General features: G+C 50.8%; 2 protein-coding genes across 2 annotated transcripts; both read left to right on the top strand.

The window, feature by feature from the left end:
• The first annotated feature begins 943 nt into the window (after positions 1–943).
• LOC140902957 (phospholipase A2 inhibitor NAI-like) lies at positions 944–5140 on the top strand. Its single transcript, XM_073323539.1, has 5 exons — positions 944–994; positions 1487–1603; positions 3216–3368; positions 3754–3894; positions 4926–5140. The coding sequence occupies exons 1-5, from the start codon at positions 946–948 to the stop codon at positions 5138–5140; spliced, it is 675 nt and encodes a 224-aa protein (XP_073179640.1). The 5' UTR covers positions 944–945.
• Positions 5141–20176: 15036 nt separating this feature from the next.
• LOC140902741 (phospholipase A2 inhibitor NAI-like) lies at positions 20177–25733 on the top strand. The gene is made up of 5 exons (XM_073323119.1): positions 20177–20259; positions 22285–22412; positions 23337–23453; positions 25063–25212; positions 25595–25733. The coding sequence occupies exons 2-5, from the start codon at positions 22364–22366 to the stop codon at positions 25669–25671; spliced, it is 393 nt and encodes a 130-aa protein (XP_073179220.1). The 5' UTR covers positions 20177–20259; positions 22285–22363; the 3' UTR covers positions 25672–25733.
• The last annotated feature ends 555 nt before the right edge of the window (positions 25734–26288 follow it).

Genomic DNA, 26288 nt, shown 5'->3' with positions numbered 1-26288 from the left:
AAACAGGGAGAGACGGGTACAGCTTTCCCACGCTGCAGAATTCGCCACTGACTTCACCCAGGCAAACTTTACTCTAAGGAGCGTTTGGTAAGTGATACCCCTCTGATCTGCTTGTGCTCTAACCACAAGACCCCACTCCCCTTCTGCAACCAAGGATAGAATCTGGGAGTCCTGGCTCCTGCTTTAACCCACTAGACTCTCCTCTCCTCCTGGAACTGCAGGCAGAACCCAGGAGTCCTGGCTCCCTGTCCCTCCTGCTGTAACCACTAGACCCTGCTCCCGTTCCAGAGCTAAGGAAAGAACTCAGGACTCCTGGCTCCTAGCCCCACTCCTCCACCATATGACTGTTAATGGATGTTTTGTGTTGAGGACTGTTTGCAATGGCACGATATCACTTTAAGGGAGGTGAGGGGGAGAGAGTGTGGCTTCCTGGTCCTGCTGGCAGTCTTGGGGGCTCTGCAGGGAAGCATGGGACCAGAGGCAGCCTGCAAAGAACTAGCCAAGAACAAAGTGGGCTGAGTTGTCTCTTGCTGCCATGGGCAGCTGCCTGCTTTGTCTCCCGCTGTCTAGGGAGCAGCCTGCTTTGTCTCCCACTGTTTAGTGAGCAGCCTGCTTTGTCTCTCTCTTGTTTGTGTTCTTGTGGGTGATTGTCCTGGATGCCCAGAAACAGAGTCACCTTACGCTGCAACCTTCCAGCAGGAGCATTCAGGTTTCTCCCTGACTTATCTGTGTGGGTGCCACGAACATACCAGCCACGAAGGGGTCAGAAGTGAGGCTACCTCAGAACTGTGGCAAATGGCTCGGTGGTTCCACACCCCTGTCGACCGGATCATGCATGTCCAATCTCTCTTCTGATCTCATTTCAGCCCAGCTGTGATCAATTCCCCAGCCAGAGATTTGGCTGCATCGGAGACACCACTGTCGATCTCCTGCTTCCCCAACACCATGGAGGCTTCTCTTGCTGTCTGCCTCCTCGCTGCTCTCCTGGCGACGGGTGAGGGGGGGCTGTTCCTACAGGGGCTGATTTCCTAACGTCTCCAACGTACCAACAGCTCAGAGCTCCCTGTTGTGTAGAACTGTTCCTGAACGTAACCGAAAAGCAGCCACAGCATAACCGGGGCTGAGTCGGGAGCGTCTGAGTGACAACGTCCGAGGAGGAGATGACTGGAAATGGGAGGAATATTTATTCTTTCAATCCCTAGAAATGTGTCCTGACTGGACACATTTCAGAGCTGGCCAGAGACCAAGGATATTCCTGAAAGGGGATTTCCCCCCCCCCAAGTTTGTCTGAAAGGCAGCAGATCTGAATCTCACTAACATGAGCTCAAGACAATATGAAAGGCATTTCTGCACGATCCCCAGCTGGGTCAAAGGACCATAGCTCCGTTGGTGTCAATGGGGCGAGATCCCCAATAAAATTCAAGAGAAAGTGAGGGGGCAAGGAAGGGACAAATCTAGACCTGTCATGTTCTCTCTCCTTCTCCAGGGGCCTGTCTGCAGTGTGAGGTTTGTACTGGAGTTGGAAACAACTGCACGGGCAGCATGCAGACCTGCACCCCTGGACAAGACTTTTGTGGCATCTTTCTCACTGAAGTCATAGTGGGTAGGTGAAATGGATCCTTATCAACATGGGTCAGGGAACAGGCTGGGGAGCCAGGACTCCTGGGTTCTATTCTACACCTTCCTCCGGGACAGGAGCGGGGTGGCTGGGTTCGAACAGGCAATGACTGGGAGCCAGGACTCCTGGGTTTCTATGCCAGACCCTGTGGGCTACCTCCCAATGGGGCTTAGACTCAGCATTGTGAACAGTGGGTCTCAAACGAAAGGCCCAGGCAGACACAGAAAATTCGCGGGGTTTGCAGTTTGGACAGTTCAGATACAATCCTGGCGACAGTTTGACGGGCCGCGTCCGTAAAGGCGGACACCCGTACTGTGTAAAGAAGAGGTGCTAGGTAGAATACCACCAACGGGACACGGTTGCGACTAACTGTATGAATTGAACAGAATGAGTTTGCTGTAAGAAAGCGTCTTGGACATTTTTCCTAGCGAAGCCGTTGTAAATATCAGGGAACGATTTTCTATTTCCATCACGGCAAAGGGGGAGAGGAGAGAGAGCCAGCTCCTCCCTCCAACGGACAGAGCCAGCCATCCTATGGCACTCTAAGGAAGCACCACCGGGCCCACAGTGCTGCTCCAGGGGGCAGAGCCGGGTGCCAGGGCAGTGGGCTCCGGGACCCCCAAAATCACGGTGGCTGCCACTGAAGCCTCTGGTGGCCACATGGGTCCACCGTAGCTGCGTTTGGGAATCAATCCAGGTGACTAACCAGCCCGTGGGCCAGGGGCCCACTCTGGATGGGATCCGCAAAATCCAGCACACTGAGTGGAAGCCACCTAAGCCAGACAATAGGAAGTGCCAAGGAGAGGGGTGTGGCCACAGCTGGGAACCCCTGGGAACTCCTCGCTGGGAGTTGGGTGTCTGGACCGGGTCAGCCCTTCCTTGCAGATGAGAGTGGTGGAGGAGGGGCTGCCCTGAGACCCCAGTGGCTAGGCACTCAGCTGGGTCATGGGGGAGCCAAGTTCAAATCCCCACTTGGCCCGAATCAGCCTGGGGGCTTCAGCCCAGATCCCTCCCCTCCTACGGTTGTGCCTGGCCCCCTGGATCCGGGTGGGTCTCTCTGTCTCCTTTGTTGAAGCCGCCCCACATTGTATGAAATAAAACATTCCCTGGAACCTGATTCCCCCACGTCCACTGGTCTCTTGAGTATATGGGAAACACCCCCCCTTCTTTCCCCCCCCCCCGGCTGGGCTTTGTGTAGGGCCCAATCCGGAGGGCGTGCTTTGAGGGCATCTCCTGGATCAGGCCCTGCAGGTTTTATCGGCAGGGGAACATTTAGTTTGTGACTCCCACCGTGGGCTAGCTAAGGGGTGAGCGGGATGCCCGGTATTGGGATTTCAGCAGCATTCCACGTACCCCCTGGTGGAAACTCTGGTAACTAAAGGAGTTTATGGGCAGGAGATCCGGGGCCCCCGGATTCCAGGTGTTGGAATCGCTTTGTCTAGCCCGGCGGGACCTTGGGTAAGTTGCTTCCCCTCCCTGTGCCTCAGTTTCCCCAGGGATAGAGGAAGGATAATGGCACAGGGCTATCATTGTGAAGAGGGCATTGATGGGGTGGGAGTGGAAGGGGAATAAATCTCTGTCTTGTCCTCCTGGGCAGCGGGAATGAAGACCCAAACCATTCTCAAGGGCTGTGTGGCATCCAGCCAATGTAAAGCCGGTCCCGTCTCTATGAATTTTGGGAATGAAGTGACATCAAGCACGAGCATCGCCTGCTGCGTGGGAGATGCCTGCAAAACCGTCAATGTTACACGTAAATCTCCCCATCTCCGCCTCTCAGCCTCGATCCCCCTGCACCTCCTGATGCTTGGAACCTACCCCATGTTAACTTCCTGAGACTGAGCCTCCCGCCCGGCAGGGGGTGCCCCATTGAATAACACCGAGACCCTGGGTGTGTGGAGGTTGGTGGGTGGAGCTCACCAGGTGTGAACCCAGGTGGCTCCACCCAGGGCAGGGTCCAGGGCTCCCTGCTGCAAACCCCTCCCCGGCCCCTGCTGCCCCCGGCGTCCCCGGAGCTACAGCACCCCCTGGAGGGGGCCCCCGGGGCTGAGCTCTGCAGCCCCCAGCTGCTCTCCCGGCCCCGACCCGTCCTGGGGCTCGTCCCCCGAGCTGACTGCGTTTGCTCCGCTTCTTCCCAGTGCCCCCGGCTGACACCAAACCCAATGGCCGGAGCTGCCCTGGCTGCTATGCTTTGTCCACAGAGCAATGCCATGAAGAGACCGTCAAGTGTACAGGAGCCGAGACCCGATGTCTTGACGCCGTTGGAACTGTAACGATTGGTAACATCTCTTCATTTATTCTGGGGTTATTTTTCCTTTGCTGTCCGTCCCTCACCCCGTGGGGCAGAAGCGGGACGCTGGGTGGAGGCCGCTAGGTAAACGTATCGGCTGCAGATCAGGACACCTGGGCTCTGTTCCCAGCGCTGGCCTCCGGTGTGACCTTGGGCCAGTGTCTCCCCCTCCCTGGGCCTCTGGTTCTCCTCCCAGCTGTTGCCTGTCTGTAGTTTAGTCTGTAAACTCTTCGTGGTAGGGACTGGCTTAGTCCTGGGAGCCCCTGTCGTGCCGGGCACTGTGCAGACCCACAATGAAGATAAGGGACCCACGCTGTGCTGGGCACTAAAAACTGATAGGGAGATATAGTCTGTGCCCCAGAGAACCTGCAATCTCTGTAGGCACAGTGGCGATCATTCTTCCCATTTAAGAGGTGGGGAAACTGAGGCACTGAGCAATGCCGTGACTTAGATTCATAGACTTTCACAGTGCCCCACCAAGAAAGACTCTCGGCCTGGGAAGCTCAGCTGTAAAGACACAGTCATAGATTCATAGATACTAAGGTCAGAAGGGACCATTATGATCATCTAGTCTGACCTCCTGCACAACGCAGGCCACAGGAAGGCTGTGGCAGGGCTGGGAACTGACCCTAGTTTTGTGCAGTCCCATCATGTTGCCTTAACTGACTACAAAACCACCTGTTTTAGAGATCCCACTTCTTCCACCAGCACTGACTTGCTGCTTTGTAGGTGAACTGTTGGGCTAATACAGGCCTCATCCAATCCAGGTGTTGTTGGCGGGCTTCAGATTGGGGCTGCAAGTGACTTGGTCAAGGACACACAGTGAGTCTGTGTCAGAGGGGGCAGCCATCCAGGGCCAGACAGGCTGTGGGGGAGCAGAGCAAATGGGTAGATGGAGGCTGGGGTGGGGGGAGTTTGGATGGGGCCCTGAGGAGGGGGAGTCTGTTGTGTCTTGCTCCAGCTTGAGGAATGGAGCTGCTCCCCTGACAATCGCCTGCTTCCCCTCCCACCCCCACGCAGGTGGAAGCCCAATGCAGATGGTCATGAAGGGCTGCGTTTCCGAGTCCATGTGCCTCCCCTTAAAAGTGGGCTCATCAGCCTTCGCAGAGATCAGTTCGAATCTAACCACAGACAAATGCACAGTGGCCTCCGGCACGGCGGGCGTGGCTCCCGGAGCAACCGGGCTTTTCCTCCCAGCCCTCGCTGGGCTCCTCCTGTTGAAGCTGCTCTCCTGAATCTCCACCCAGTGCCGCGGGTGACACTGCACTCAAATACACCCTGCGGCCTGCGTTAGCCCCTTGCCCCGCCGCATGTTCTCGGCTCCTGGCTGGACTCAGATCCCCTTGATGTTGTTGCACTGAATAAAACAAACTGGAGACCAAACTCTTTGTATTTTTTAAAATTTATTTAAATGGGGAAAAATGTAATTCTCGTGGGTGGTGCCATCAAGAAGCCAGTTAAGAATATCAGAGCGGCCATGGCTAGTCCAGAGTCCTGTCTCTGACAGTGGAACATCCAGAACTTCAGAACATGGCAATTTAGGAGAGACCCACCCCTGACTTCTCCTCCTCCAGGAATTTATCTCGTTCTTTTTTGAACCCGCTTATACTGTTGCCCATCTCCACATCCCCTGGCAATGAGTTCCACAGGTTAACTGTGTGTTGTGGGAAAAAGCACGGTCTCTTGTTTGTATGACACCTGCTGCCTGTTCGTTTCATGGGGTGACCCCTGGTTTGGGTGCTGTGGGACAGGGGAAATAGCAGTTCTCTAGTGACTGTCCCCAAGCCATGGCATGATTTTCTAGCCCTCTGTCGCGTCCCCCCTGAGTTGTCTCTTTGCCAGGCTAAATGGCCCTAATCATTTTAGTCTCCCCTCGAATGAAAGCAGTTCCGTGCCCTAAGATAAGACCTAGAAAGACCCTAGTCGGGAAATTAGGCAGCCCAGTGTCCCGGGCACCCAAGCTCTTTGCTCAGGAACCGCTCGGAATGAAATTCAGACAGGACCCTCCTGCAGTGACTCCCCTCGGGCCAGATTCTCACCAGGGCCAGCCTCTGACCTCAGCGCATTCAGCCCTCTGTTCACACTGTGAGCTCCCCGCAGGGAGTGCCCCTCAATGAGACACCTGGGGAAGGCTTACCTGCCCCCCAAAAGGGGCCATGCACTCCAACTTCACAGTCAGCAGTGACCCTCAGCCAGCCTGTGACACAGACAGGATACTAGTCATCGGGAACACAGCGTAGAACAAAGACTGTTAGCACAGTAAGCAGGGAGGTTCGGGAAAGTCCATCTTGGGGGGACCCAGAGCCCTGGGCTCCCCCACCCCCCAATTCCCAACCCAGGAGACCACCCAGCTTCCAGCAGCCCACCCTCCGTCACACCCAGTGCCCCTCCTCCACTCCTCCTCCACCCTGGGCAATGGGTCACCTGGCCTCCACTTTTCGCTGTTCCCCAGCTCCTCCAGCTGGCCCTTGCCCAAATGGGCCCCAGCCCTTTGTGGTCAGGATACAGAGTGTCCAGCCATTGTCTAGGCCCAGGCAGCTAGAGGACATGACATTCCCACCTGCCCTCTCGGGGTCTCTGCACAACCACACACCCTTGTCCCACCACCTAGATTCTTGTGCAACACACGGGGGAAACTGAGGCACACACAGGCTTCAGACAAAATACTAAGAAAATTCCCACTTTGGCACGCACAGGCTGGGAGCTACACAGGAGAACGTCAGTTCAGCCTCCAACGTGGGTGCAAACGCTTTGGGACCTGCTGAAGGAGCCACGGTACGAAACAGATGTCCTGGACCCAGGGACCCAGCCTTGAAGTAGCAGAGCCGTGGGGCTGGCCTGTGGGAGCCTGGGGCCTGGCAATAAGAAGGGGATGTTCCCAGAGAGCCTGTATCACAGTCAGATGCACGGGACACTTTGGGGTGCTGCAACATGTTCGTCTCGCCTTAGCCCCACACCCCAGGTCCCCCTGTTCCGTTTCAGTCTGCCTTGTAGCAGGTCCACATTAATCAGAGCCTTTTGTGTGCCATCCATCCATCTCGGTTTGGTCTTCCAACCTGCCTCTGACCCGCCACTGTGAAGTTTAGCACTCTGGTTCCTAGATATTCTTCGGATTTCCCCCGGCCAAACCGGCTAAGCCTGGACCCTTAAGTCATAGAATCATAGAATCATAGAATCATAGAATATCAGGGTTGGAAGGGACCCCAGAAGGTCATCTAGTCCAACCCCCTGCTCAAAGCAGGACCAATTCCCAGTTAAATCATCCCAGCCAGGGCTTTGTCAAGCCTGACCTTAAAAACCTCTAAGGAAGGAGATTCTACCACCTCCCTAGGTAACGCATTCCAGTGTTTCACCACCCTCTTAGTGAAAAAGTTTTTCCTAATATCCAATCTAAACCTCCCCCACTGCAACTTGAAGTCTTTTCCTGAGTGGCCAGAAGTTTTCTCCTACCGGTTTTTGAATGTTATGATTCCTGATGTCAGATTTGTGTCTGTTTATTCTTTTGCGTAGAGACTGTCCAGTTTGGCCAATGTACATGGCAGAGGGGCATTGCCCTGGCCACTCAGTAAAAGATTTAAGGGTGGCAATTTTGCAACACAAAAGCTTCAAAAACAGACTCCAAGGAGAAACTGCTGAGCTTGAATTAATCTGCAAACTAGATCCCATTAACTTGGGTTTGAAGAGAGACTGGGAGCGGCTGGGTCATTCCACATATTGACTCTATTTCCCTGAAAAAAGAAAAGGAGTACTTGTGGCACCTTAGAGACTAACCAATTTATTTGAGCATGAGCTTTCGTGAGCTACAGCTCACTTCATCAGATGTTTACCGTGGAAACTGCAGCAGACTTTATATACACACAGAAATCATGAAACAATACCTCCTCCCACCCCACTGTCCTGCTGGTAATAGCTTATCTAAAGTGATCATCAGGTGGGCCATTTCCAGCACAAATCCAGGTTTTCTCACCCTCCACCCCCCCACACAAATTCACTCTCCTGCTGGTGCTAGCCCATCCAAAGTGACAACTCTTTACATAATCAAGTCGGGCTATTTCCTGCATAGATCAAGGTTTTCTCACATCCCCCCCACCCCCATACACACACAAACTCACTCTCCTGCTGGTAATAGCTCATCTAAACTGACCATTCTCCAGGTTTAAATCCAAGTTAAACCAGAACATCGGGGGGGGGGGGGGGGTAGGAAAAAGCAAGAGGAAACAGGCTACCTTGCATAATGACTTAGCCACTCCCAGTCTCTATTTAAGCCTAAATTAATAGTATCCAATTTGCAAATGAATTCCAATTCAGCAGTTTCTCGCTGGAGTCTGGATTTGAAGTTTTTTTGTTTTAAGATAGCGACCTTCATGTCTGTGATTGCGTGACCAGAGAGATTGAAGTGTTCTCCGACTGGTTTATGAATGTTATAATTCTTGACATCTGATTTGTGTCCATTTATTCTTTTACGTAGAGACTGTCCAGTTTGACCAATGTACATGGCAGAGGGGCATTGCTGGCACATGATGGCATAGATCACATTGGTGGATGTGCAGGTGAACGAGCCTCTGATAGTGTGGCTGATGTTATTAGGCCCTGTGATGGTGTCCCCTGAATAGATATGTGGGCACAGTTGGCAACGGGCTTTGTTGCAAGGATAAGTTCCTGGGTTAGTGGTTCTGTTGTGTGGTATGTGGTTGTTGGTGAGTATTTGCTTCAGGTTGCGGGGCTGTCTGTAGGCAAGGACTGGCCTGTCTCCCAAGACTTGTGAGAGTGTTGGGTCATCCTTTAGGATAGGTTGTAGATCCTTAATAATGCATTGGAGGGGTTTTAGTTGGGGGCTGAAGGTGACGGCTAGTGGCGTTCTGTTATTTTCTTTGTTAGGCCTGTCCTGTAGTAGGTAACTTCTGGGAACTCTTCTGGCTCTATCAATCTGTTTCTTTACTTCTGCAGGTGGGTATTGTAGTTGTAAGAAAGCTTGACAGAGATCTTGTAGGTGTTTGTCTCTGTCTGAGGGGTTGGAGCAAATGCGGTTGTATCGCAGAGCTTGGCTGTAGACGATGGATCGTGTGGTGTGGTCAGGGTGAAAGCTGGAGGCATGCAGGTAGGAATAGCGGTCAGTAGGTTTACGGTATAGGGTGGTGTTTATGTGGCCATTGTTTATTAGCACTGTAGTGTCCAGGAAGTGGATCTCTTGTGTGGAGTGGACCAGGCTGAGGTTGGTGGTGGGATGGAAATTGTTGAAATCATGGTGGAATTCCTCAAGGGCTTCTTTTCCATGGGTCCAGATGATGAAGATGTCATCAATATAGCGCAAGTAGAGTAGGGGCTTTAGGGGACGAGAGCTGAGGAAGCGTTGTTCTAAATCAGCCATAAAAATGTTGGCATACTGTGGGGCCATGCGGGTACCCATAGCAGTGCCGCTGATCTGAAGGTATACATTGTCCCCAAATGTGAAATAGTTATGGGTAAGGACAAAGTCACAAAGTTCAGCCACCAGGTTAGCCGTGACATTATCGGGGATAGTGTTCTTGACGGCTTGTAGTCCATCTTTGTGTGGAATGTTGGTGTAGAGGGCTTCTACATCCATAGTAGCCAGGATGGTGTTATCAGGAAGATCACCGATGGATTGAAGTTTCCTCAGGAAGTCAGTGGTGTCTCGAAGGTAGCTGGGAGTGCTGGTAGCGTAGGGCCTGAGGAGGGAGTCTACATAGCCAGACAATCCTGCTGTCAGGGTGCCAATGCCTGAGATGATGGGGCGTCCAGGATTTCCAGGTTTATGGATCTTGGGTAGTAGATAGAATATCCCAGGTCGGGGTTCCAGGGGTGTGTCTGTGCGGATTTGATCTTGTGCTTTTTCAGGAAGTTTCTTGAGCAAATGCTGTAGTTGCTTTTGGTAACTCTCAGTGGGATCATAGGGTAATGGCTTGTAGAAACTAGTGTTGGAGAGCTGCCGAGCAGCCTCTTGTTCATATTCCGACCTATTCATGATGACAACAGCACCTCCTTTGTCAGCCTTTTTGATTATGATGTCAGAGTTGTTTCTGAGGCTGTGGATGGCATTGCGTTCCGCATGGCTGAGGTTATGGGGCAAGTGATGCTGCTTTTCCACAATTTCAGCCCGTGCACGTCGGCGGAAGCACTCTATGTAGAAGTCCAGTCTGCTGTTTCGACCTTCAGGAGGAGTCCATCTAGAATCCCTCTTTCTGTAGTGTTGGCAGGGAGACCTCTGTGGATTAGTATGTTGTTCAGAGGTATTTTGGAAATATTCCTTGAGACGGAGACGTCGAAAATAGGATTCTAGGTCACCACAGAACTGTATCATGTTCGTGGGGGTGGAGGGGCAGAAGGAGAGGCCCCGAGATAGAACAGCTGCTTCTGCTGGGCTGAGAGTATAGTTGGATAGGTTAACAATATTGCTAGGTGGGGTGAGGGAACCATTGCTGTGGCCCCTTGTAGCATGTAGTAGTTTAGAAAGTTTAGTGTCTTTTTTCTTTTGTAGAGAAGCAAAGTGTGCGTTGTAAATGGCTTGTCTAGTTTTAGTAAAATCCAGCCACGAGGATCCTCAGGCCCTACGCTACCAGCACTCCCAGCTACCTTCGAGACACCACTGACTTCCTGAGGAAACTTCAATCCATCGGTGATCTTCCTGATAACACCATCCTGGCTACTATGGATGTAGAAGCCCTCTACACCAACATTCCACACAAAGATGGACTACAAGCCGTCAAGAACACTATCCCCGATAATGTCACGGCTAACCTGGTGGCTGAACTTTGTGACTTTGTCCTTACCCATAACTATTTCACATTTGGGGACAATGTATACCTTCAGATCAGCGGCACTGCTATGGGTACCCGCATGGCCCCACAGTATGCCAACATTTTTATGGCTGATTTAGAACAACGCTTCCTCAGCTCTCGTCCCCTAAAGCCCCTACTCTACTTGCGCTATATTGATGACATCTTCATCATCTGGACCCATGGAAAAGAAGCCCTTGAGGAATTCCACCATGATTTCAACAATTTCCATCCCACCACCAACCTCAGCCTGGTCCAGTCCACACAAGAGATCCACTTCCTGGACACTACAGTGCTAATAAACAATGGCCACATAAACACCACCCTATACCGTAAACCTACTGACCGCTATTCCTACCTGCATGCCTCCAGCTTTCACCCTGACCACACCACACGATCCATCGTCTACAGCCAAGCTCTGCGATACAACCGCATTTGCTCCAACCCCTCAGACAGAGACAAACACCTACAAGATCTCTGTCAAGCTTTCTTACAACTACAATACCCACCTGCAGAAGTAAAGAAACAGATTGATAGAGCCAGAAGAGTTCCCAGAAGTTACCTACTACAGGACAGGCCTAACAAAGAAAATAACAGAACGCCACTAGCCGTCACCTTCAGCCCCCAACTAAAACCCCTCCAACGCATTATTAAGGATCTACAACCTATCCTAAAGGATGACCCAACACTCTCACAAGTCTTGGGAGACAGGCCAGTCCTTGCCTACAGACAGCCCCGCAACCTGAAGCAAATACTCACCAACAACCACATACCACACAACAGAACCACTAACCCAGGAACTTATCCTTGCAACAAAGCCCGTTGCCAATTGTGCCCACATATCTATTCAGGGGACACCATCACAGGGCCTAATAACATCAGCCACACTATCAGAGGCTCGTTCACCTGCACATCCACCAATGTGATCTATGCCATCATGTGTCAGCAATGCCCCTCTGCCATGTACATTGGTCAAACTGGACAGTCTCTACGTAAAAGAATAAATGGACACAAATCAGATGTCAAGAATTATAACATTCATAAACCAGTCGGAGAACACTTCAATCTCTCTGGTCACGCAATCACAGACATGAAGGTCGCTATCTTAAAACAAAAAAACTTCAAATCCAGACTCCAGCGAGAAACTGCTGAATTGGAATTCATTTGCAAATTGGATACTATTAATTTAGGCTTAAATAGAGACTGGGAGTGGCTAAGTCATTATGCAAGGTAGCCTGTTTCCTCTTGCTTTTTCCTACCCCCCCCCCCAGATGTTCTGGTTTAACTTGGATTTAAACCTGGAGAATGGTCAGTTTAGATGAGCTATTACCAGCAGGAGAGTGAGTTTGTGTGTGTATGGGGGTGGGGGGGATGTGAGAAAATCTTGATCTATGCAGGAAATAGCCCGACTTGATTATGTAAAGAGTTGTCACTTTGGATGGGCTAGCACCAGCAGGAGAGTGAATTTGTGTGGGGGGGTGGAGGGTGAGAAAACCTGGATTTGTGCTGGAAATGGCCCACCTGTTGATCACTTTAGATAAGCTATTACCAGCAGGACAGTGGGGTGGGAGGAGGTTTTGTTTCATATTCTCTGTGTGTATATAAAGTCTGCTGCAGTTTCCACGGTATGCATCCGATGAAGTGAGCTGTAGCTCACGAAAGCTCATGCTCAAATAAATTGGTTAGTCTCTAAGGTGCCACAAGTACTCCTTTTCTTTTTGCGAATACAGACTAACACGGCTGTTCCTCTATTTCCCTGAAGTTAAGTACCCTCATACCTTCTTGTCAACTGTGGAAATGGGCCAGCTTGATTATCATGACAAAAGTTTTTTTCTCCTGCTGATAATAGCTCATCTTAACTAATTAGCCTCTCACAGTTTGTATGGCAACTTCCAACTTATCTGCATGTGTATATATTTCTTCCTACTATATGTTCCATTCTATGCATCCGATGAAGTGAGCTGTAGCTCACGAAAGCTCATGCTCAGATAAGTTTGTTCGTCTCTAAGGTGCCACAAGTCCTCCTGTTCTCTTTGCGGATACAGACTAACACGGCTGCTCCTCTGAAACTTATCTTCTAACACACACATTCCTCATTCACACGCAAAACAGGACTGATTTACATGGAGCATTTGAACAGGAACATCAAATTGCAATGCAGGAGAAAACAATCGCGGCATTCTTTTACTTACTTCAAAATGCTAATTTTAAACTTACAACCAAGTGGTGATCCTAAAGGTCTGTTACTGCCTTGAAATCAGCTTCAGACACAAGATTCTGGCTGATGCATCTCTACCAATAACCCACGAGGCCGTTCCTTCCTGCTTTCAGAAAGGGTGGCTGGCAGAATATGGACAATCCATACCTCAATACATTTAAGGCAGGCTACATTATTATTCTTTGTCCTTCGTTCTAAATTATACAAAATACAAACACAAAATCCTGCTACTACAACCCTACTATGACCCACTTTCCAGTCTATAGAACCCAGGCGTCCAGACACCCACCCCGACTCCTCTCACCATTGGATCCCGCTTGTCCCGAGGACAGGAGTAGGATCCAAGGATCCTGCCCTTAATCGACATGGCACCAGGAACAGAACCCAGGAGTCCTGCCACCCTGTCCCTGGTGTGACCTGCTACCCTGCATTGCCACCTCAAGCCTTCCGAGGGGAGTTGGTATCACACATTCCTCTAATTAATTACATCCGATGAAGTGAGCTGCAGCTCACGAAAGCTCATGCTCAAATAAATTGGTTAGTCTCTAAGGTGCCACAAGTCCTCCTTTTCTTTTTGCGAATACAGACTAACACGGCTGTTACTCTGAATCCTCTAATTCAATTTCCCGGCAGGAAAGGAGGGGGATTTGTCAGTGTGCACAGATACCCAAAGGGTGGGCAGGGCTGGTGAGAGGAATAGAAACTTATGGACTCTACCAGGTGTCACGGAGTCCCTGGGCGATGCTCTGGAACTGCTCCCCATGAAGCCAGGCAGGATTCTGGGGCAGTCGCCTTTCTGGGAGCAGCCTGTCTGCAGGACACACAGCTCACACGGCTTCCACCTTCCTGGGTCTGACCTCGGAGCATTCAGCCTCCTCTGCCGCTCCGTGCGCTTCCCACAGCGAGTCCGCCCAGGCGGGGTCCTGGGGAAGCCAGAGGGTCCTGCCCCCCAACTCCGCAGTCAGACGTGATTCTCAGCCAGCCAGTAACACAGAAGGTTTATTAGATGACAGGAACATGGTCTAAAACAGAGCTTGCAGGTGCAGAGAACAGGACCCCTCAGCTGGGTCCATTTTGGGGGGCAGTGAACCAGACAACCACGTCTGCCCTTCACTCCATGTCCCAGCCAGCCCCCAACTGAAACTCCCTCCAGCCCCTCCTCCTCTGGGCTTTGTCCCTTTCCCGGGCCAGTGTTGTACCAATAAAATAAAAACCAGCAGGATCTTATTAAAGGGAAAAAGGCAAAATACCACATTTATTGTGAATACAGAAAGAATCATAGTAAGCAGTTAGTTATAGCTATAACATTCCATTCAATCTCATATTTAGTCACACATTCATTCATACAAACACACACACACACACATACACACCCACACACACAGGTTCTGCAAGGTTGTTATCATACTTACCAGCCTTAGAGTTGCTCATGCCAAGCCACTGGCCAGGTGGCCTGGACATGAGGAGGGAGCAGGGCCTTGTCAGATGCTCATCTGATGCTCCTGGAAGTTGGTTTGCAGAATCAGACCCCAAAGTTCTCACTTTTTAGAGTCTATTTTTATAGGAATTTCTTCCTATGCCAGTCTATGGGAATTGCTTCATCATGCTGTTGCTGAATCAATCAGCAGATGGCACATTCCTGACGGCTCCAAGATGTTATCTTGTTCTTTGGTTCTCCCATTCTTGAGGCTGTTGGGTGGATTCCAGTCTGCCCTCGGGGTGGGGTCCTCTGGTTATTTCCACTTGACGCCTTCTTCAGCCGATGGACACTGGATTCTTAGGCTGGCACCTCCCTGATCATTCAGTTATTATCCACACCAAGCATCCATCCACATCCATCCTCTATCTCTATTTTAATCACAATGGTTAATACAACAAAAGGGCGGGGAGTCTCTGGGTGCTGTTTCTGTTGTTAGAGTATTGCTTTGAGTCTCTCTCTCTGTGAATTGCTTTGAGAACAGACTCTGCCTTAGAATGTACTAACACAGTTAGCAGCTTGCAAGTTTCACACAGAGAGGGAGAGAAACAGCACCAAAAACCAAGAGACCTCTTAATTAGTAATACCCTGGAATTGAAACTCTGGGGAATCAAACTCATTTGTGATTTTAATACAGAACTTCTTTAATATGATCCAACATAATCCCCCTTTTGACACTAAGATTTATAATCGTCAGTGTCACTTTCTATGTAGCCTATTCAAGAGAAAGTACTGTGAGACAATTTGAGTTTGAGATTCCAATTCATGCCACATACATGATCCTAGTGATGTATCTTTACTACAAGGTTCTGGGGCAACAGGCAAGGTGAGGCACACCCACTTTTGAGGAGTCCATTCGGTACAACCTCTAGTGTCCAATAGCTTCCCTCCCTCCCCAGCCCACTGGCTCAAGGTCCAGGGTAGCCAAAAGGATCCCATGTGTAATATGGGGAGTGGGTTAACCTTCAATACCTTTGCCTCCAGGGACTGTTGGTGTGCAATTTTGACAACAATTTCTCCCATTAACAAGTCTGGTTTACAATAGTGGAAACATATTGCATCCATTCATATTGATAAGTGTCAAACAATGATCTCTTTCTTTTTTAACAAACGCATCAAACCCTTAATATTTCCCAATATGACCCAGAACATTTTGTGTTCCAAAGTAGCTAGTGCAAGTATCTGCATTTCAGTGCATCCCATAGCTATGGCTGTGTAGTTTCCTATTTCTAATTTTTTTTTTCTTATGCATAAGCCATGTGGTAGTATTAAGCCATTACTAAAGATTCCATTGGCCTTCTAGGTTACCCAGACCAATTTGGACCAAGTCTACATTGGCATGTACTTGTTTTTGTATCAGGCTGTCCTGTAGCTGGGACAGAAAGCTTAATTTATTTTTAAGTTCCTGCAGGTCTTCAGTATTTTTTTTTTAAACACACAACAGTGCTAGCAACAACACAAAACACAAGACAAAACATAGAACACAGAACACAATTTCTATTGTGACAGTAGATTCATGGTATTGGGTTGCTTTTCAGCTGGCAGCTTTTCCTGATTTTCTGAAAGACAAAAAAACATGTTTCTACCCCTTTTGGGGTGGCAGATTATTGCTTAAAATATTTCTTTTACAAATACCCTTGCTGATTGCAGGCAAAACAGAGAAATTGCCCCCATATTTTCCTGTTTTTGTTCTATAGGCAGGCCAGGTTTCAAAGGCTTTTATCTTTTAAGGGTTATGGGGAAATTATCCCACTGTTTAGTCATTAAATCCCTGAGTTTTCCTTCTTATACAGCAGACCAAGTTTATAATGTTTTTCCTGCTGTGTTAAGCTTTAAGTTTTATTTACAGGTAATAACTGAGAAGCATCATTACCATACGACCTTAAAGGATTTTTCCAAAAATCATACACACTATACGTTGTTACAGGGATACTTATTATCATTAAATTTATTAAAATTATCTTGTTATCCCATGCCTTTTATTTAGACAATTTGTTTGCTGACCAGGTATGTCCTTTATCTGCAGCTCCTTTGTGCTGCTAGTTCTTTCCTTCCTTTATCATTTAGGTAATTTGCATTTTCACAGAAACTTCCTGCTTTTGGATTTAAAGCCATCAGCAGCTCAGAGACTCTATCTTAAAAGGGACACAATCAACTTTCACCAGAGTTTTGATTACTTTTAACTTCTGCTTCCAAAACACACAGCAATCTGAAAAAGAAAACCCAACCTATTGTGGCTCCCTTTGGAGCCCTAATAGCATTTTAATTAAGTAGCATGGTATGTTTGCATTTCTTTTGCCCCTTCTACAATATACCCTGCACATGTTCTGGGGCAAATGCACATTTCTTCCATAGTTTAACTTCTATAACATTATCCAGATCCATTTTTACATAAGGTGTCACTATTTCTTTTTTTGCTTACAGAGTTTTCATGTACCTTTATCAAAGTGACAGTCTGATTACTCAGAGCCATTTTAAGACTCAGTGTTTCTAACATTGCTTCTTTTTGTTTTGTGCACCTCACCCCTGCTGTTGCTTCAGAGAGGCACTGTCTTTTTTTAATTTTTTTTTTACTACAACTCTCATCTGCTATTTTGTTACAAAAACAAAAAACAAACAAAAAGAATCCAAATTTTTTTTTTATATATTCTCCTGATTTTGACTGCCCTGCTGCAGCCACAACTTAAAAACATTTTAAATTTTGTAAAGCATTGAGTTACCTTTTAAGGGTTAAATGCCAAATCCCAAAGCCAAACAACACTAATTACCTGTGTCTAGCAAAAAGGTCGGTCAGTTTTGCAACTTTGAATTAAAGAGTCAAATGGATTTTTAGTGGCATTATTTAAAACAAAAACAAAACTAACTGGTCCTTAGAACTTTACATATTTACACACACACAGATACATACATACACGTTTTCTTTTCCTTAACATCCCTTCCACACTGCTCTGTTTTTTACATCTTACATTCCCTTTATACATTTGAGGCAGTTAAGTTCCAATAGAACCCTCTTATGTTCTTTTAGCAAATTTGACTAAATTGTCCAGTCAAATGATTTTAATCAGATAGTTTATTTTTGCCTGGCTAATTTACAGACATTCCTTTGGAAAAGGGCCCATTTTTCTTTCAGAATGGCTGCAAAGAAACCAAGAATGCTCTAACACTTTTCCTTTTTAACATTTTCGGTTAAAAGTTGTTTGGGTGAAATACAAAGTTTAACTGCTTAATTCCCTCCAGCCTCTGCAGAGTTAACTTTTTTTTTTTTTTTTACTCTCTTTTCTCTTTGTAATTATGCCTGGGGGTGCCGTACATAGGACTTTCTCCCCCTTTACCTGCCTCCCTCCAGCCTCTGCAGAGTTAACTTTTTCACTCTTTTTGTATTCCTGGAGTGCCTCTTTCACTATTTTCATCTGGCTTTGGGTATTTGTAGCCAGCAACTTCCAATTGTCTGCTCCCTTTTCCGTTTGTGCCTTTTCCTCTTTACATGAAGACAAGCGGAGGGAAGAATCCTTACATGCCTCCCACAACAACCAAATTGCTGCTGCATCTCTTTTGGCAGCACTAGAAGGTTTGTATATGAGGATATACTGAGCCAATCTATCCTCTAGGTCCGAAATAGTGCAGACATCAGCTAGGGCTTGTTTAGTCCAAGGACTGTGCCCACATTTTTGAAGGATTTTTTTAAAAGGTGTAATTTCTTTAACAAAAGGTGAGGTTGGAGTTCCTTCTGACTCCATTCCTCCCTCTGGTACTGGCTTACCCTGTTTTCTTTTAAACATATTAACATGGATATTTCAATCTCTTTGTCACTGCTGGTATTACTTAGCAAGTGACACAGCCTAGATTCTGAAATCATAGCTTAATCTATGCGTTTTTCCCCTGCTACCTTCCCGGAGGTCAGCAGGTCCCCTGCTACCTTCTCGGAGGCCAGCAGGTCCGGTTAACCTATTTCTCCCTGCTACCTTCTCGGAGGCCAGCAGGTCCGGTTAACCTGTTCTTCCCTGCTACCTTCTCGGAGGCCAGCAGGTCTAGTTTAATCTGTTTTCCCTGCTACCTTCTCGGAGGCCAGCAGGTCCCCTGCTACCTTCTCGGAGGCCCGCAGGTCTGGTTTAATCTGTTTTTCCTGCTACCTTCTCGGAGGCCAGCAGGTCCCCTGCTACCTTCTCGGAGGCCAGCAGGTCTGGTTTAATCTGTTTTTCCTGCTACCTTCTCGGAGGCCAGCAGGTCTGGTTTAATCTGTTTTTCCTGCTACCTTCTCGGAGGCCAGCAGGTCCCCTGCTACCTTCTCGGAGGCCAGCAGGTCTGGTTTAATCTGTTTTTCCTGCTACCTTCTCGGAGGCCAGCAGGTCCCCTGCTACCTTCTCAGAGGCCAGCAGGTCTGGTTTAACCTAATAGAAATGCCTAGCTCACTAGAGCTGGCGGTGTGCACACCAATATTTACAATAACTGAGGTTTTTTACCAATATTCCCCCTTTCGCAATTCTCCACCAAAATGTTGTACCAATAAAATAAAAACCAGCAGGATCTTATTAAAGGGAAAAAGGCAAAATACCACCTTTATTGTGAATACAGAAAGAATCATAGTAAGCAGTTAGTTATAGCTATAACATTCCATTCAATCTCATATTTATTCACACATTCATTCATACAAACACACACACACAGGTTCTGCAAGGTTGTTATCATACTTACCAGCCTTAGAGTTGCTCATGCCAAGCCACTGGCCAGGTGGCCTGGACATGAGGAGAGAGCAGGGCCTTGTCAGATGGTCATCTGATGCTCCTGGAAGTTGGTTTGCAGAATCAGACCCCAAAGTTCTCACTTTTTAGAGTCTATTTTTATAGGAATTTCTTCCTATGCCAGTCTATGGGAATTGCTTCATCATGCTGTTGCTGAATCAATCAGCAGATAGCACATTCCTGACGGCTCCAAGATGTTATCTTGTTCTTTGGTTCTCCCATTCTTGAGGCTGTTGGGTGGATTCCAGTCTGCCCTCCGGGTGGGGTCCTCTGGTTATTTCCACTTGACGCCTTCTTCAGCCGATGGACACTGGATTCTTAGGCTGGCACCTCCCTGATCATTCAGTTATTATCCACACCAAGCATCCATCCACATCCATCCTCTATCTCTATTTTAATCACAATGGTTAATACAACAAAAGGGCGGGGAGTCTCTGGGTGCTGTTTCTGTTGTTACAGGGTATTGCTTTGAGTCTCTCTCTCTGTGAATTGCTTTGAGAACAGACTCTGCCTTAGAATGTACTAACACAGTTAGCAGCTTGCAAGTTTCACACAGAGAGGGAGAGAAACAGCACCAAAAACCAAGAGACCTCTTAATTAGTAATACCCTGGAATTGAAACTCTGGGGAACCAAACTCATTGTGATTTTAATACAGAACTTCTTTAATATGATCCAACACCAGGAGGTCACTGGATTCCTTTGTTCTCCAACCCTTTAGCTCTCACCTTGCAGGGGGGAAGGGCCCAGGCCATCAGTGGCCAGGAAACAGGGTGTCGGCCATTCTCTGTGTCCAGACCCCTGCACACACCTGCCCTCTAGGGCTCTGCAATGATCCTACACCCTTATCCCACCCCCTAGATACTTAAGAACTGCCTAGGGGAAACTGAGCCCCCCCCCACACTATTCAGAGGAAACATTAAGAACAATCCCACTTCGTCAAACCAGGCGACCTGTGGAAATCCATGTAAGTTCCTGTATTGCATCACAGCAGGTACCTGAGCCCTTCTATAAAGAGAGGCAGAGACAGACCCCGTGTGACAGGGCGGAAGGAGAGACGGGTTCAGCTTTTCCACTCTGCAGAGTCAGCCTCCTGCTTCACGCCAGGCAAACTTTAAGGAGTGTTTGGTAAGTGATACCCCTCTGGTCTGTTGGTGCTCTAACCCCTAGACCTCACTCCCTTCCCAGAGCTAGGGAGAGAACCCAGGAGTCCTGGCTCTCACCCAGCCCCCTCTCTGACCCCCACTCCCGTCCCAGAGCTGAGATAGAACCCAGCCCCACTCCTCCACTCTATGATTGCGGATGAAGGCAAGAGCCAGCATGCAAATGGGGTCATATCAAAAGGCAAATATCGCTGCGCTCCAGTTCTCTTCCCAGCGAGGGCAAAGAGCTGCTTGAGACTGAGGGTGGGGTGAGGGGAGAGAGCCGCCTGCTGCCACGCTGGAGAGGGGACTCTCTGACTCCCCCGTAGACTCTTGGACTCCTTTAGCTGGGACCAGGAAATCAGCTCTGTCCCCCCCTTGTCAGGGAGTATGGGGCAGAACAGAGCATGAGGGTGGGTGAGATCCCAACCACAGGTGGGGAAACTGAGGCAGCTGCGAAGCATTGTCAATGCTGCAACACCCGCCAGAAGTGGGAAGTGTCCAAGTGCAGTGCTCAGGGGTGGGGGAGGGAGAGAGCAGAAGTAGCTGCCGCCGGGAGGGAGGGGGAATTTCCTCCCCCAGTCTATGGCTGATGGTCTATCTGATGGTCTGTGGCAACGTGAATGACCCAAGGCGGTGGGGAAGGAGAGGTCAGTACAATTCCTCCTACCCCTGGGGAATCTGGGGTGACGGCGCAGGGATCCAGACCCTGTTCTCTGGGGAGCAGGACACAGAAGGATTTTGGCTCTCCAAGGGGATAAGGGGTTGCCCTGGTCTGGGCCCTCGGATCCCTACGCTATTGAAAGTAGTGTGTGTCTGAGAGTCGCTTTGCAGGGAGCTGGACGTGGCGTCTCAAGGATGGATTGCAGTGGCAAGCTATCACTTTAAGAGTGGGGTCAGGGGAGTTTGTGGGGTTTTCTGGTCCTGCTGGCAGTCTAAGGAGCTCTGCAGGGAAGTGTGGGACCAGAGGCAGTTTGTAGTGAAACAGCCTGGAACAAGGTGGGCTAAGTTGTCCCTCGTTGCCATAGTGAGCAGCCTGTTTTGTCTCCCCCTTGTTTGTGGTTGTGACGAAGTGGGACTGTTCTTAATGTTTCCTCTGAATAGTGTGGGGGTGCCTCAGTTTCCCCTAGGCAGTTCTTAAGTATCTAGGGGGTGGAGTAAGGGTGTATGATCATTGCAGAGCCCTAGAGGGCAGGTGTGTGCAGGAGTCTGGACACAGAGAATGGCCGACACCCTGTTTCCTGGCCACTGATGGCCTGGGCCCTTCCCCCCCCTGCAAGGTGAAAGCTGAAGGGTTGGAGAACAAAGGAATCAGGTGATCTCCTGGCCTGGGAAAGGGACAAAGCCCAGAGGAGGAGGGGCTGGAGGGAGTTTCAGTTTGCGGCTGGCTGGGACATGGAGTGAAGGGCAGACGTGGTTGTCTGGCTCACTGCCCCCCAAAATGGACCCAGCTGAGGGGTCCTGTTCTCTGCACCTGCAAGCTCTGTGTTAGACCATGTTCCTGTCGTCTAATAAACCTCCATTTTACTGGCTGGCTGAGAGTCCCGTCTGACTGCGGAGTTGGGGGCCAGGACCCTCTGGCCCCCCCAGGACCCCGCCTGGGTGGACTGGCTGTGGGAAGCGCAGGGAGGGGCAGAGGAGGCTGAATGCTCCGAGGTCAGACCCAGGAAGGGGGAAGCCGGGGGAGCTGTGTGTCCTGCAGACAGGCTGCTCACAGAAAGGCGACTGCCCCAGAGTCCTGCCTGGCTTCGTAGGGAGCAGGTCCAGAGCATCGCCCAGGGACTCCGGGACAGTGGTGCTTGTGTGTGATCATTCTGGTTCCCCAGAAACAGACACCTTACGCCACAACCTTCCAGCAGGAGCATTTCTGGTTTGTCTCTGACTTCTCCAGGTGGGTGCCACCAACATACCAGCCACAAAGGGGTGAGGGTTTTGGCTACCTCAGAACTGAGGATACCCTCACCCTGTCAACCGGCTCATGCATGTCCAACCTCTTCTGATCTCATTTCAGCCCGTCTGTCATAAATCCCCTGGCCAGAGATTTGGCTGCATCAGAGACCCCAGCGCTGATCTATTGCTTCCCCATCACCATGGAGGCTTCTCTTGCTGCCTGCATCCCCGCTGCTCTCCTGGCGACGGGTGAGTGGGGTCTGTTCCTACGGGGGCTGATTTCCTAACTTCTCCAACGTACCAACAGTTCAGAGCCACCTGTCGGGTGAAACCGTGGACGAACAGTTCGGGGGAGGGATAGCTCAGTGATTTGGGCATTGGCCTGCTAAACCCAGGGTTGTGAGTTCAATCCTTGAGGGGGCCATTTAGGGATCTGGGGCAAAAATTGGGGATTGGTCCTGCTTTGAGCAGGGGGTTGGACTAGATACCTCCTGAGGATCCCTTCTAACCCTGATATTCTATGATTCTATGAAAGTAACTGAATAGCCAGAGAATAACGGGGGCTGAGCTGGGGGCATCTGAGTGACAACGTCCAAGGAGGAGAGGGCTGGAAGTCACAAAGTCCCCGTAACAGTGAGTGAAACAATTGTGGAAATGGGAGGAAATATTTACCGTTTTAATCACTAGAACAGTGTCGTGACTGGGCATGTTTCAGGGTTGGCCAGAGGCCAAGGACATTTTGAATGGGGATTGTCTGTTGTGTGAATGGCACCATAGCAGGAACTCAAGGGAATCTGAAGGGCCGTTCTATGTGACCCCCAGCCGGTGTCAGGGGGGCGCAGCTGCACTGGACTCGATGGCAGCTGTCAGTTGGCCCTTGCTGCACCACCTGGGGAGATCGCCACCAGCTCACACCCGCTGGGGATCTCTCTGGGGTTTGTGAGGTGGGAAAAACACCTGGGGAACTAAAATCCGCAGCAAAGTCCAGGGAGATGGAGCCCCCGAGTAGCGTGAAATGCCTGTAGCCAGCTGGGACCGTCGACAGTGCTGGGGCAGCGCGTTGATGAGGGATGAGGGACCCCAGGCCGCTGCACCCGGTGCTTCCCCACAGAGCCCAGGGGAAGGCGCGGGAGGGACAGATCCAGGTGGCTCATGTTCTCGCTCCGTCTCCAGGGGCCTGTCTGCAGTGTGAGGTTTGCTTCGGCCTAGGAACCAGCTGCACGGGCGACCTGGAGGCCTGCGCCGCTGGGGAAGATTCCTGTGGCATCGCTGTGACAGCATCCACAGTGGGTAGGTGAGATCAGGGGTTGATTTGTCATGCGAGAGGTGCTGGGGCGGAAGCCCTCTTCTTCCTTTCATAACCGAGGCAGCGAGCCCAGAGGAGCCGGGGCTCAGCCCTGGCACAAATTAAGAACCGGGTGAGATGGACCCTAAGCAACGTGGGTCAGGGAACAGACTAGGATCTAGGACACCTGGGTCCTCTACTTGTCCCAGCTCCGGGAAGGGAGTGGAGTGCATTGCCGTGGGCAGCGGGTAAGGAACCAGGACGCCTGGGTTCTATGCCAGTCCCTGTGGACGAGCTCAACTGCGATGCCGAGCTCCCAGGTGACTAGCCAGGGGCCCACTGAGGATGGGAACCACAAAAGCCAGCGCGTCAAGTGGGCAGCCCCCTGAGCCAGCCAATAGGAAATGCCGAGGAGAGGGGTGTGGCCTAAGGTCTGCTTGGCCCCTAAGTCCCGGTTGCACGGAGGTGCCCAGTTCTGCTTGGGACCCATGTCTGGGAACCCCGTGCCGGGAGTCCGGCATCTGGACCAGGTCAGCCCTTCCTCGTGAATGACGGCGGTGGAGGAGGGGCTGCCGGGAGATCCCAATAGCTGGGCGCTCAGCTGGACCCTGGGGGAGCCAAGTTCAAATCCCCACTCGGCCCGAATCAGGCTGGGGTCTTCAGCCCAGGTCTCTCCCCTCCTATGGTCGTGTCTGCCCCCCTGGATCCGGGGGGGTCTCTCCGTTTCCCCTATTGAAGCCGCCCCAAATTGTATGAAATAGTTAAACATTCCCTGGTACCTGATTTCCCCACGTCCACGCAGAGCGTCTGACCCACTGGACTCCGGGGCATACGGGGCCACCCCCTGCCCCCATCTCCTCCCCAGGCTGGGCTTTGCGCAGGGCCCGATCTGGCGGACGTGCTCCGAGGGCATCCCCTGGATCAAGCCCCGTAGGTGATATCGGCAGGGGAACACTGTGTCTGTGAATCCCGCTGCAGCTAAGGGCTGAGCGGGACACACAGCGTCGGGATTTCGGCAGCCCAACATGTACCCCCTGTTGGAAACTTTGGCAACGAAAGGACTTTATGGGCAGGAGATTCGGGGTCCCCAGGGTTACATGGCAGCTGAGTGGGGAGCTGGAGCAGAGACAATTGGTGCCTGCAGATAGTGGGGGGAGACACAATTTAAATTTTCACCCCTACTATAGCTTGAGTCACGGCCCCTCCAAACACCCCCGCCTTACCCTCTGCAGCTCCCCCCCACTTCCGCTCCCAGCTGTTTGCAGCTGCTGCTCCCCCCGGCAGCAGCTACCGGCTCACTGGCTCCAGCAGCTGCTGTGCAGGGAGTGGACCCGGCTGCCCCATGTGACCGAGCGGGGCCAGCAAACCCGGGCCTACCGCCCCCCATCCCATGTGTTGCCTCTGAACTGGAGGTTATAAATGCTGGATTTAGGTGCTGAAATCGCTTTGTCTAGCCCTGTGGGACCGCGGCTGACTCACTTTCCCCTCTTCGTGCCTTAGTTTCCCCAAGGGTAGGGGAAGGCTAATGGCACAGGGCCGTCACTGTGAAGAGGGCGTCGATGGGGTGGAAGTGGAAGGGGAATAAATCTCCGTTTTTCTCCTCCTGTGCAACAGGAATTGAGAACCAGAGCATGCTCCAGGGCTGTATGCCATCGAGTCAATGTAAAGCCAGCCCCTTCTCTGTGAATTTTGGGACGGGAATGAGAACACAGACAAGCTTTGCCTGCTGCTTGGGAGAAGCCTGCAAAACAGCCACCGTCACAGGTACCTCTCCCCAGCTCCTCCTCTCCTGCCCCATCCCTCTGCACCTCCTGCCCCACGTTAACTTCCCGGGCCTGGTCCTCCCGCCCCGCAGGGGGCGCCCCTTGGAATAACATTGAGCCCCCAGCTGGGTGGAGTTTAGTGGGCGGGGCTCTAGGCTCCCACCAGGTGTGAGCCCAGCTGATCCCACCGAGGGCGGGGTCCAGGGCTCCCTGCTGCAAACCCCTCCCCTGCCCCTGCTGCCCCCCCAGTGTCCCCGTAGCTACAGCGCCCCCTGCAGGGGGCCCCCGGGGCTGAGCTGTGCAGCCCCCAGCTGCTCTCCCGGCCCCGACCCGTCCTGGGGCTCGTCCCCCGAGCTGACTGCGTTTGCTCCGCTTCTTCCCAGTGCCCCCGGCCGACCCCAAACCCAATCCCCAAACCCAATGGCCGGCGCTGCCCAGCCAGCTTCGCTGTGTTTGCTGATCAGTGCAGTGAGAAGATCATACAGTGCACTGGAGACGAGCCCTGATGTGTCAACATGGTCGAGCCCCTAATAACTGGTAACCTCAGTTCATTTCTTCTGGGGTTATTTTTCCTTTGTTGTTCTATCCATCCAGGGGGAGGGATAGCTCAGTGGTTTGAGCATTGGCCTACTAAACCCAGGGTTGTGAGTTCAATCCTTGAGGGGGCCATTTGGGATCTGGGGCAAAAATTGGGGATTGGTCCTGCTTTGAGCAGGGGGTTGGACTAGATGACCTCCTGACGTCCCTTCCAACCCTGATATTCTATGATTCTATGATCCCCTGTTGGGCAGAAGCAAGACACTGTGTGGGGGCCGGAAAGATATCGGCTGCAGGTCCGGACACCTGGTCCTATTCCCAGCTGTGACCTTGGGCCAGTGTCTTTCCCTCCCTTTACGTCTGGTCCATTACCTGTGTATAGTTTAGTCTCTAAGCTCTTCGTGGTAGGACTGACTTACTCTTGAGAGCCCCTGTTGTGCCAGGTGCTTCACAGAGCTCCGACCCAGATGGGGGTCCCCTCTTCTGCCAGATGCTGAAGGACTCCCAGCAGGATACAGTTCCTGCCCCTCAAAGAGGCTG

The sequence above is a fragment of the Lepidochelys kempii genome, chromosome 24 (genome assembly GCF_965140265.1).
Source record: "Lepidochelys kempii isolate rLepKem1 chromosome 24, rLepKem1.hap2, whole genome shotgun sequence".
In the NCBI taxonomy this organism is placed as follows: Eukaryota; Metazoa; Chordata; order Testudines; family Cheloniidae; genus Lepidochelys; species Lepidochelys kempii.
Note: the sequence above shows the minus strand (reverse complement) of the source record. Positions and strands in the feature narration are given on the sequence as shown.